Here is a 12,345-nt window from a genome sequence, read left to right as displayed (position 1 = left end):
TATCGGCCTAATAGAATATATCAAGGTACCTAGAATACATTCTAGGTACATTGGAATATATTATTATCTCCTATACGGCCTTATAATATTTTCATGAAGTTTGTATGCTTCATCACTTAAGGTTGTTCGGACCACCTTTTTAATTCTAGTTAAATTGGATAATCTTTTTCAATATAGGCCTAATTATTAAGATCTTTATAAGAGTGAAAAAAGTGGAAACTGAATTTTTTAAGTGGTCTAATAAGCAAGTTATGTGTTGGTGAAGTGCTAAACTCCGTTTTCCGTAAACAGCTATAGTGAGGTCCACGTTATAATGACAGTGTTTGATTTGCAATGATAGGCTATTCTATCCTTGTCTATCATTCAACAAAGCGGATAGCGCCAATGCAGAATTGATAATAAATTAACAAAATAAATTCATCTTAATTATTAAAATTCATCATGAAATTATTGAAAAATATAATATTTTGCTTAATAAAAAAAATTTATTATTTTAAACGAGAATGAACAGTTAATATTACATCAATAAACCTTTTATTGTCTTTTTCTTTAGTGATACTTTTAATATAAATCTCAGTACACTTTTAAATCATTTCACTTATTATTATTCTTATATAAATATTATTATATATAAATGACATTAATGTCCGAAATATGTTGTGACAAAATAATTTACAAGGGTACTGAGATTTATATTTTAATTTATATCAATAAACCTGTATCAGCTACCGTCTACAGAAGACATTGACAAGACAGAGTTCGGCAAAGTTGTTCTCTCATCTTTCTCCACTGCCATTATAACGTGGACGTCACTATAGATGGAAATTCTATATTTGCAGTAGCAGAAGTCTTCCATTTTAATTTGGATTTTTGTTTAAAAATTATTATTAATTCACTTGAATTTCAATAAATGTAATATCTCAGTAATTTCCATTGTATTTTTGTTTTTCAGTGACTGAATGCAAACAGAAATGGACAAATTTGAGGAACTCCTTCGCAAGGCATTTGAGGAATCAGAGCAGACCACCTGATTCGGGAGTAGATGTCAAACCCAGATGGTATTTAGCAGACGCAATGTCTTTCTTGGAAGATCATATGCAACAAAGGAAACCAAGAAGAAACTCCTCTACGGAATTTGAAGAGCAAGATACCATTCAACAAATTATTGCAGATGTTGAAACAGTTTATAGTGTTGGAAATGAAGATCCAGTACAGGAAAGAACTGTAAAGAGGCCTATTACTTCGGATATTACGAGGAAAGTAAGATCTAAAAGAAGGACATTACCACCATTTCAACAATTAGTTGGTCCAATGATCGAGAGCAACACCAACAAACAAGTGCAAGATCACCCATTGGTAGATTTCGTGAGAGGAATGATTCCTGATTATAATTCACTCACACCAAGGAGGCAAAGGTTATTTAGACAAAAGATTGTTACAATTATGAATGAACTGATGGATGAACAGGAGGTGGAGACTAGTTTAAACTCAGCTGCCTTGGTCAAATAGTGAACATTTTAAACTGTGGTGAATATTTCTTGTTGCAAACTTTAACAAAGAAACCTTTTATTTGGAACTGAATTTATTTTATTTTTTATTGTAATATTCTTTGTTATAATGATGTGAACTTGTAAAAATTTTAGTAAACAAACCAATTCTTTTTCATTTCAATTAGGCTATTCATGTTAATATTTGATATTTTTTATATACACTATTCATATGTTGATATTTTCATGTACAAAATAAAATTATTTTTTGTTTCGATTAAATTCATTTAGGCTATTGACTTGACTCAAAAAATTAATTTATAATCAAATAATATTTTATGACTGTATTGTTACATACAATAATTTTTTGTGTCATTAATGTGTATCATATAGAGATAAAATAGCATATTATGGTACCTAATGTATCTTCTCCACTTTTTAAAATTTTTCAGGAATGACAAAAAACGTAATCACATATTACCACTATTGCTTGGCAGAGATTATGGTATTTCTAAGAAAGTATTTCTAATTATGAACAGTTCAGAAGGTTGACTTTTGGAGTATTGCAATGTTTTATCCACTTAAATTTGAGGTAAAGAATGAACAAACTTTGGAGTAGACCTATTTTGGAACAAATTTGCATGGATAAGACATTTTATGGAACAGTCTCACTAACTTGAGGAAGACTTTGTTTTCAAAGTGGACTGTAATAAAAACTAAGATTTTCATAAAAAATTAAACATTTTTATTATAGAAAAGATCATGAGTGCCATATACCTTGATGATGATTCACATAAGATTATTCAAGTTAATACAATTTATGTTGTTAAAACAGTTTAGTTTATGAGTTCAATACAAGATGTTTGTTATAGAGAATGTATTTTATTTCACATTCAAGATACAATAATGAGTATCAAAAGTGTAAAGTTAAGTATAAGTAAAATGTTATGAATATTGAACAATACATGAAAATAAAAAGCACTAGAAAAGTTATTTTAAAGCATAAAAAGTTGAAGTCCTAATAAGTAAAAACTGAAAAGTAAAAAGTGGAAGTACCTAATGAAAGTAGCTGAATATTGGATCTCATTCATTCAGATCATTATACAAGAAGGTCTATTCATTTCAAACTATAGGCCTAGTTTTAAACTCATAAGTCTTGACCTTAAAAGAATAAAATTTTTAGCACTATTATTATTTTATTGATGTAAATTTCCATTTCAATATTTTGAATTTCGAGCCTTATCGCCACTAGTGCTGACAAGCGGTAAAAGTCTCAACTACTCTTTATCACTTGAAGCAGAACATAACCTAAAAATTCTGTAAAGTCAAAGTGTAAGAAAAGATCTTACATCAAAAATGTTTTAGTCAAGTACTTTTCTACTCAATAATTAATTTTTAGACAATGTTTAGACAGTGACAATAAATCTACACGTAGAAAATATAACAAACTGTGTACATTTGAACCACAATGACTCCAAGGTTGTATTTCGTTCCAGTTTCAGCAAAGTTTTTAGAGTTGGGAGTTAACCTAAAAGTGAACGTACTATTTTAAAAATCAGGCAGTTTTTATATTAAATTTCTTAAAGTTTTCATACAAAACTATGTGAAACATAAATTTATATATTCGTGAAATGTTGAAACATCAAGAATTCTCAAAATGATGTACCATGTGAAAGTATTTTTCGTTTTTGTGCTGGGTTTTGCAATAGGTGTACTGTTAGCTGTAATGCTGTTTTTGTCTAGCGATGTACCTTCACGTCGTAACAACAATAGTCTGAAAGTAATTACAAAAACAAGCGTAGATTTTTTCATAGACGATTCCAGCAGTGTTTCTTTGGAAGAAAATATCTTGCGTTTGAGAACTGTTGGCAAAAAATGGCGAGAATCTAACATCGACAAAAACAAGGAACAGAATCGTACTGAGCTGTACGATGAATCGACTGTAGTGACTAACACACCTAATCTAAATAGTATTAATATTGTTTGTGTGATATTTTCGTCGGATTTAAGCAGATCTTCAGCAGCAGCCGATACTTGGGGTAGACATTGTAACAATTATCATTTTTATGGTAAATCTAACGCTGATTTTTATAAATATTTAAATGTTACAGCGATAAAGCCTCAACATTCGTGGCATTTTTTGTGTGAAGTAATAAGACATGTGCATAATTTGTACAAGGATACATTGAACTGGGTTATTTTTGTTCCTGATGATATATTTGTGATACCTGAGAACCTAAGACATTATGTGAGGTTAGTATAAATTGATATCAGTATGAAATAGGGTATGAAGGTAAGGTATCTAGGTAATTTCTGTAATCTGCTTGATTGGAGATCGATGTTCGATTTAATATCGAAACAGTTAAGATATTGGTATTGTATAGACCTTTCACCTTCCATCAAAGCAGATTGAACCGGTAAGTTCAATGCGGTAATTCTTAGGATAGAGTGAAGATAAGTTGAGAAGATATTCGATGGTAAGCTATAAGTCGTTTATGTTCCCAATTCCAAGTTAAATTTTTCTTATCTTAGCCGATTACTATTGATTATTACTGTGGACGGGTGAGAGTGTGCGAACAGCACACTATGAGAGACTATCCCATCATCATCACCTAGGAAATTAATACTTCTAGAAAGTCGCATTTGTAAAATAACTAGTAGTTCTGTAAACAATAGACCTCACGCAGAATTCTCACCCACAAGTACCTGATTGAAACTATAGACCTTATGGAATACAGCAATAGACTGGCTTCTCCACACATCTGTGTAATCACTTGTCAGCTGATTTATGATGAATAATTATATAGTCTGATTTTTACTCTAATATTAGCTTATGAAGGAGGCTCCTTTTTCCTTTTATATTATCCTTGAAATGCAAAATTTCCAAAAACCTTGTATATACGTCGACGCGCAATTTAAAAAGGAACATACCTGTCAAATTTTATGAAAATCTATTTCCGCGTTTCACCGTAAATGCGCAACATTTAAACATTAAGAGAAATGCCCATCCGTCGACTTGAATCTTAGACCTCACTTCGCTCGGTCAATAAAGACTACAAGCCTCACATAGCTCCACGAAAAATAACTGGTTTCAGTAATTTCCATCCATGACCAGCACTTTCTGGATAAATTGCTTCAAATTGTAAAACTTGATAACAAAAACTAGGCTAAGATTAAGTTAGGAGATAAGTCATAGGATCTCAGAAAACATTGTATTGAACAGTCTCACTAACTTGAGGAAGACTTTGTTTTCAAAGTGGACTGTAATAAAAACTAAGATTTTCATAAAAAATTAAACATTTTTATTATAGAAAAGATCATGAGTGCCATATACCTTGATGATGATTCACATAAGATTATTCAAGTTAATACAATTTATGTTGTTAAAACAGTTTAGTTTATGAGTTCAATACAAGATGTTTGTTATAGAGAATGTATTTTATTTCACATTCAAGATACAATAATGAGTATCAAAAGTGTAAAGTTAAGTATAAGTAAAATGTTATGAATATTGAACAATACATGAAAATAAAAAGCACTAGAAAAGTTATTTTAAAGCATAAAAAGTTGAAGTCCTAATAAGTAAAAACTGAAAAGTAAAAAGTGGAAGTACCTAATGAAAGTAGCTGAATATTGGATCTCATTCATTCAGATCATTATACAAGAAGGTCTATTCATTTCAAACTATAGGCCTAGTTTTAAACTCATAAGTCTTGACCTTAAAAGAATAAAATTTTTAGCACTATTATTATTTTATTGATGTAAATTTCCATTTCAATATTTTGAATTTCGAGCCTTATCGCCACTAGTGCTGACAAGCGGTAAAAGTCTCAACTACTCTTTATCACTTGAAGCAGAACATAACCTAAAAATTCTGTAAAGTCAAAGTGTAAGAAAAGATCTTACATCAAAAATGTTTTAGTCAAGTACTTTTCTACTCAATAATTAATTTTTAGACAATGTTTAGACAGTGACAATAAATCTACACGTAGAAAATATAACAAACTGTGTACATTTGAACCACAATGACTCCAAGGTTGTATTTCGTTCCAGTTTCAGCAAAGTTTTTAGAGTTGGGAGTTAACCTAAAAGTGAACGTACTATTTTAAAAATCAGGCAGTTTTTATATTAAATTTCTTAAAGTTTTCATACAAAACTATGTGAAACATAAATTTATATATTCGTGAAATGTTGAAACATCAAGAATTCTCAAAATGATGTACCATGTGAAAGTATTTTTCGTTTTTGTGCTGGGTTTTGCAATAGGTGTACTGTTAGCTGTAATGCTGTTTTTGTCTAGCGATGTACCTTCACGTCGTAACAACAATAGTCTGAAAGTAATTACAAAAACAAGCGTAGATTTTTTCATAGACGATTCCAGCAGTGTTTCTTTGGAAGAAAATATCTTGCGTTTGAGAACTGTTGGCAAAAAATGGCGAGAATCTAACATCGACAAAAACAAGGAACAGAATCGTACTGAGCTGTACGATGAATCGACTGTAGTGACTAACACACCTAATCTAAATAGTATTAATATTGTTTGTGTGATATTTTCGTCGGATTTAAGCAGATCTTCAGCAGCAGCCGATACTTGGGGTAGACATTGTAACAATTATCATTTTTATGGTAAATCTAACGCTGATTTTTATAAATATTTAAATGTTACAGCGATAAAGCCTCAACATTCGTGGCATTTTTTGTGTGAAGTAATAAGACATGTGCATAATTTGTACAAGGATACATTGAACTGGGTTATTTTTGTTCCTGATGATATATTTGTGATACCTGAGAACCTAAGACATTATGTGAGGTTAGTATAAATTGATATCAGTATGAAATAGGGTATGAAGGTAAGGTATCTAGGTAATTTCTGCAATCTGCTCTGATTAAAGATCGATGTTTGATTTAGTATCGAAACAGTTAAGATATTGGTATTGTATAGACCTTTCACCTTCCATCAAAGCAGATTGAACCGGTAAGTTCAATGCGGTAATTCTTAGGATAGAGTGAAGATAAGTTGAGAAGATATTCGATGGTAAGCTATAAGTCGTTTATGTTCCCAATTCCAAGTTAAATTTTTCTTATCTTAGCCGATTACTATTGATTATTACTGTGGACGGGTGAGAGTGTGCGAACAGCACACTATGAGAGACTATCCCATCATCATCACCTAGGAAATTAATACTTCTAGAAAGTCGCATTTGTAAAATAACTAGTAGTTCTGTAAACAATAGACCTCACGCAGAATTCTCACCCACAAGTACCTGATTGAAACTATAGACCTTATGGAAATACAGCAATAGACTGGCTTCTCCACACATCTGTGTAATCACTTGTCAGCTGATTTATGATGAATAATTATATAGTCTGATTTTTACTCTAATATTAGCTTATGAAGGAGGCTCCTTTTTCCTTTTATATTATCCTTGAAATGCAAAATTTCCAAAAACCTTGTATATACGTCGACGCGCAATTTAAAAAGGAACATACCTGTCAAATTTTATGAAAATCTATTTCCGCGTTTCACCGTAAATGCGCAACATTTAAACATTAAGAGAAATGCCCATCCGTCGACTTGAATCTTAGACCTCACTTCGCTCGGTCAATAAAGACTACAAGCCTCACATAGCTCCACGAAAAATAACTGGTTTCAGTAATTTCCATCCATGACCAGCACTTTCTGGATAAATTGCTTCAAATTGTAAAACTTGATAACAAAAACTAGGCTAAGATTAAGTTAGGAGATAAGTCATAGGATCTCAGAAAACATTGTATTGCCTCTTCACCCAGGGACTGGAGTGCCAGACTCACAAGCTTCTACCAAAGAACATTCTCAAAGATCTTCTCCTCTTGCATACGGAAATACACTGTTATTATTCTTGAGTGCACGGACAGAGAAGCTATCAAGTGATCGAATCTGTCTGGCATGAATTGGATCTTTGAGCTTGATTTAACAGTGAAATTAGGAATATAAACGCTCTATACCATGGGGTATCTACTTAAGCTATAGTGAGGTCCACGTTATAATGACAGTATTTGATCAACTTTGGTTTTGCTATCCTTGTCTATCATTCGACATTGCCGGTGGTACTATCCTTTTCTAGGTCCACAACGGTGCCAATTATGTTTTTGACAGTGTAGAAATATAATTAATTAATGCAGAGAATCGGCATCGCTATTCTTCTATCTTTATCCACTGCCATTATAACGTGGACCTCACTATAGGCTATCTTCCTCTTTTTGGTAAGTTGGATAAGAATCCTTGGCACTTTCTAGTTAAAGGGAATATTAAAAAAATATTGTTCTATTTTTTTTTAATATTTCTTGCCTATAGTGTAGAGATCTATTCAATCACCAGCAATCTACCAACCAAATTTGATGTATACATATATTCTTTTTAAGATGACTAGAATTTCATTTACAATGTAATTTTCTAATCTAAAAATAATAGCAGAGTTTTACTTCATCTATTCCCATTCCCACTAATAATTTTCATTCTCCTTCCTTTTTACAACACCAACACACAGCCTAAAATTGAATTTCCTGTTCCTTCAACAATAACAAACACATTAGTCCAGCTGAAGATGTGGTAGGTGTTACCATGAAACCAGGTTCTGTGATATGAATTAATTTTCGAATAAATTAAATTAGTATTGACAATATCAACATCTTAAGGTGCGTACAGATTTACGCGCCGCGAACATGAGCAATTTACTTTTAATCAGCTGATGCCAAGCTTTTTATATCTTATATCTATATCTTTATCTATATCTTACCGTTTCTGTAAAAATACAGATATAATCAGCTGCTTGAAAGTGAATAGCTCATGTTCGCGGCGCGTATATCTGTACGCACCTTAATTCTTTCAAACAAACGTTTTATTTCGACCAAAAAATAAAAATTACATACTTCTTTAACGGTATACAATATACAACATAGCATAAATAATATTGTACATACAGTACAGAGTGAAGATAAAATAAAATAAACAATACAAATGATAACTTTGTAGACAGATAAATACGAATATCATTCTTCCAACAAATCATACTATTTACAAATATTGTTTCATATTGAATCGTATTGTGTTATAATTATTATCAAACGAAAAACCAAATTTAATGCATCCAAGTAATTCATCCCCAAGACTTCTGCTACTGCAAATTTCCATCTAGCTGTTTACCCTGTTGTCAATATTTGCAGTAGCAGAAGTCTTCGGGGTGAATTACAGCATTTAATTTGGATTTTCGTTTAATAATAATTATTGATTCATTAGCATTTGAATAATTGCAATATGTCAGTAATTTCCATATTGTGTTATCTTGAATTGTATTGTGTTGGTTAGAATTAAACTTTATTAACTGTATTGATGTGTTGCAGGTATAAAGATCATACAAAAGCGTACTACCTCGGAGACATCTCGTGTTTCTGGTTCACCTACTACAATACAGCAGAAGCTGGATATGTCCTTAGTTCGGGAGCTATCCAACTTCTACTGAAAATATTCAACTCCACAGAAGCATGTCTGGGAGGTAGGCCTATATGAATAAATAAACTACTGATTAGGATGTTAGTAATGAATATTAATAATCACATTTTCATATTGTATGTATTGGAGGAGGGATTCTCAGAATCTCCTCACTTCTCACGAGTCATTCAGGACTAGAGTGAAGGAATGGTTGCTAGTGAGATGCTAGTCATTACTGCCTGTTTATTTATTTATTTCAATGGCAATTACAGATCATAATTATAATAAATATAATATGATTGGGAGAAGACAACAGGCATAGCCCAAAACTGTGTTTGAAGGCTGATACAATAATTACAAATCATAATACAAAATGACTAGTCGGAGGAACAGGCCTAGCCTAGAATTGCTCTACTCCCAAATTTCATAAATAGTAAACTTTCGAAAAGATTTATTACTAGTAGTTCTGTGAACAGTAGACCTCACGCAGTATTCTCATCCACAAGTACCTGATTGAAACTATAGACCTTATGGAAATACAGCAATAGACTGGCTTCTCCACACATCTGTGTAATCACTTGTTAGCTGATTTATGATGAATAATTCTATTGTCTGATTTTTACTCTAATATTAGCGTATGAAGGAGGCTCCTTTTTCCTTTTATATTATCCTTGAAATGCAAAATTTCCCAAAAAACTTGTATATACGTCGACGCGCAATTTAAAAAGGAACATACCTGTCAAATTTCATGAAAATCTATTACCGCGTTTCCCTGTAAATGCGTAACATATAAACATTTAAACATTAAAGCAGGGAACCCACTATGCCGTCACCGTCAGGCGCCATCCGGCACCGACCGTCACCGTTGCGTACCGGCAACATTGCTTTGCATTGTTTTAAACGAACGGCAACCCACTATACCCGTCTGTCACCGGCTACGACCGTGTCCGTCAGTCACCGTCGGCCACCATTGCTGTTTGGGGCATTCTTGCCGGATAGCCGGTCCGTTTTTTTATCATTCTTCCAGTCGACATTCAACTATAGTGCGGTCCACGTTATAATGTCAGTATTTGATCAACATTGGACTTGCTATCCTTGTCTATCATTTGACAAAGCAGATAGCGCTATACTTTTCTACCTCCGCAAAGATACCAGATCGTTATTTAACAATGTAGAAATATAATCTGGCAAGGCAGAGAATTAACAACGCTGTTCTCCTATCCTTTTCCACTGCCATTATAACGTGGACTTCACTATATCAGTGAAGTCACATCGCCCCAGTGTTTTGTTGTAGTGCGCCTTTGTTCTGTGAGCGATGAGTACGAATGGACAAAATGTTGATAGAGGCTATTAGGGAGTATCCCTTCCTGTATAATACTAGTGATAATGGTTATCACGACAACAGGAACAAAGATAATGCTTGGCAGGAAATCTCAGAAAAGTTTTATATCATGTCAGGTAAGTTATTTACAAATATTATTCTGTAAGCGAAATTATGAAATCAAAGTTTTGGCCGTTTGACAAATCACACGATGATGGGAAAGGGCTCAAATTAAAGTTCTTGATCCCAGGGACTCGGGAAAAGTTTGCAGTTGTCTTAAAAGTCAGCACATGCTGCGGCTATTACTAGCAATTCCTCGTCTGATGAACTCTCCATCGCAACTGATGCATTTCTTCTGGTTAGCTTCGGTTTCTGACGGAGCTAACCAGACGGGCAAGTGGGTTATCGCCGGAAAAATGACGGTGAAGGCGGCGACTGACGGTGACGGTCGGTGCCGGACGGCGCCTGACGATGACGGCATAGTGGGTTACCTGCTTAAGAGAAATGCCAAACCGTCGACTTGAATCTTAGACCTCACTTCACTCGGTCAATTAGTTATTTTTTCTCTTCCAAGAATTTAAGTCCAAAATAAAGAAACTATAAATTTGGAAGGATGAAACACAGAAATGATTAATGAAATCTTGATAAATCTACTTGAAAAAATTGAGATCAGTTAAGGAGATTGTATTTAATTGAACACTATTCTCAAAAATTTTCTCCAAATAAATTCTTATTATTCTTTGTGTTCTAATTGAAATTGTGATCCAGGTGGTAAGCATTGGCGCAATGAAGACTATCACCTGGGCAGACATATGAGCGGTCTGGGTGTGCGACCAGAGGACACCAGGGACAAGAAGGGTAGGGGCCGGTTCCACACTTTCACTCCCGAGCAGCTCTACTTGCCAGATGATGTGGGATTGCTAGAGAGGTACTTCAGGCGTAGGATTCATCCCAATAAACAGGTTAGTCTAGAATAATCCCATTATATTAAGTGAACAATTTCTGTATATCTGTTTAATTTTTATATCTGGTTATTCATGTCCAACGGATCACGAAAACGGCTCCAACGGTTTCCACGAAATTTTAAACATAGTACGTTTATGTAGAAAAAATGATTGCACTAGGTCTCATCCCTGGGAAAACTCGCTGAAGGACATGAAAAGTATAACAATAATTCATCCTTGGAAAAACAGATGATAATTTCGTCGTCTGACGAAACAGAAGATGCGTGTGTGGGAGAGAAACACAATTATTTCCAGCTGTGTAATCAATCAGCGAGAAATATTACCTAGAAATTTTAATCGACATGATCAAAATAATCTGATTTGTTGACATGACATGATAATCATTCTAAACTAGAGTATATCATAATTTACAAAGTTGATCATTATTTGACAATTTTAAGTGATAAGTGAGTGTTATTTTGTTATTCAATTTGGTTTGTAAATAATCTAAATTAGAACTTTTTTGTTTTTAATTGTTTGGACTGAAAATTGAACCTGAATTCAAGTGTATGGAACATAACCTACTTTCTGGACTATTTGTAGTGTAGGAAATCAAAATTCGGGGAAGAAACAGTTTTGGGCTGTGCCTGTTAGTCCTTCCCCAATCATTTTAAAGAATTGTTTTCTGTTTATCAATAAATAACGAGCGAAGCTCGGTGCCTCGATATTATATAATTTAATAAAGGAAAGAATTGGCTTATATACGTAGGGGATAGGAAATTCTCGAATGACACATCATCACAGCTATTCAACTACTCAACTGATTAACTTAAAATTTTGCATATAGATTCTTGAATCACCGAGGATAGTTATAGGCCTATTCTTCAAGACTTTAATAGGTCAAGTTTTCAATCAAACCCTTGCGAAACATGGGTTACCGGCTAGTCACAAATGTATATAGAATAACACTCAAGTGAGTTCCACGTTATTTATTTATTTATTCGTGGACAGAATCACAAATCATTTAAATATGATTAGGAAGGAACAAAAGGCTTCCGAATCTATTCCATTCCCAAATTTTGATAAATTAATAAAATTTCCAAAAAATAGGTTAAATTTCTACTG

General features: G+C 33.1%; 1 protein-coding gene across 2 annotated transcripts in view; it reads left to right on the top strand.

Moving 5' to 3' along the window:
* The window catches only part of LOC111060908 (C1GALT1-specific chaperone 1-like protein), a 30,215-nt gene that overhangs the window by 4,510 nt on the left and 13,360 nt on the right, over positions 1–12,345 (top strand). Inside the window, exons 2-4 of one of the 2 annotated variants that reach the window (XM_039440842.1) lie at positions 953–3,740; positions 8,868–9,019; positions 11,045–11,238. In XM_039440842.1, the coding sequence (XP_039296776.1) occupies positions 3,145–3,740; positions 8,868–9,019; positions 11,045–11,238 (942 nt within the window). In that variant the 5' untranslated portion in view covers positions 953–3,144. Of the gene's footprint in view, positions 1–952; positions 3,741–4,727; positions 6,298–8,867; positions 9,020–11,044; positions 11,239–12,345 lie in introns of those variants that run through there. The other variant, XM_039440843.1, reaches the window with a different exon arrangement.

Source organism: Nilaparvata lugens, chromosome 14, assembly GCF_014356525.2.
Source record: "Nilaparvata lugens isolate BPH chromosome 14, ASM1435652v1, whole genome shotgun sequence".
NCBI classification, from domain to species: domain Eukaryota; kingdom Metazoa; phylum Arthropoda; class Insecta; order Hemiptera; family Delphacidae; genus Nilaparvata; species Nilaparvata lugens.
Note: the sequence above shows the minus strand (reverse complement) of the source record. Positions and strands in the feature narration are given on the sequence as shown.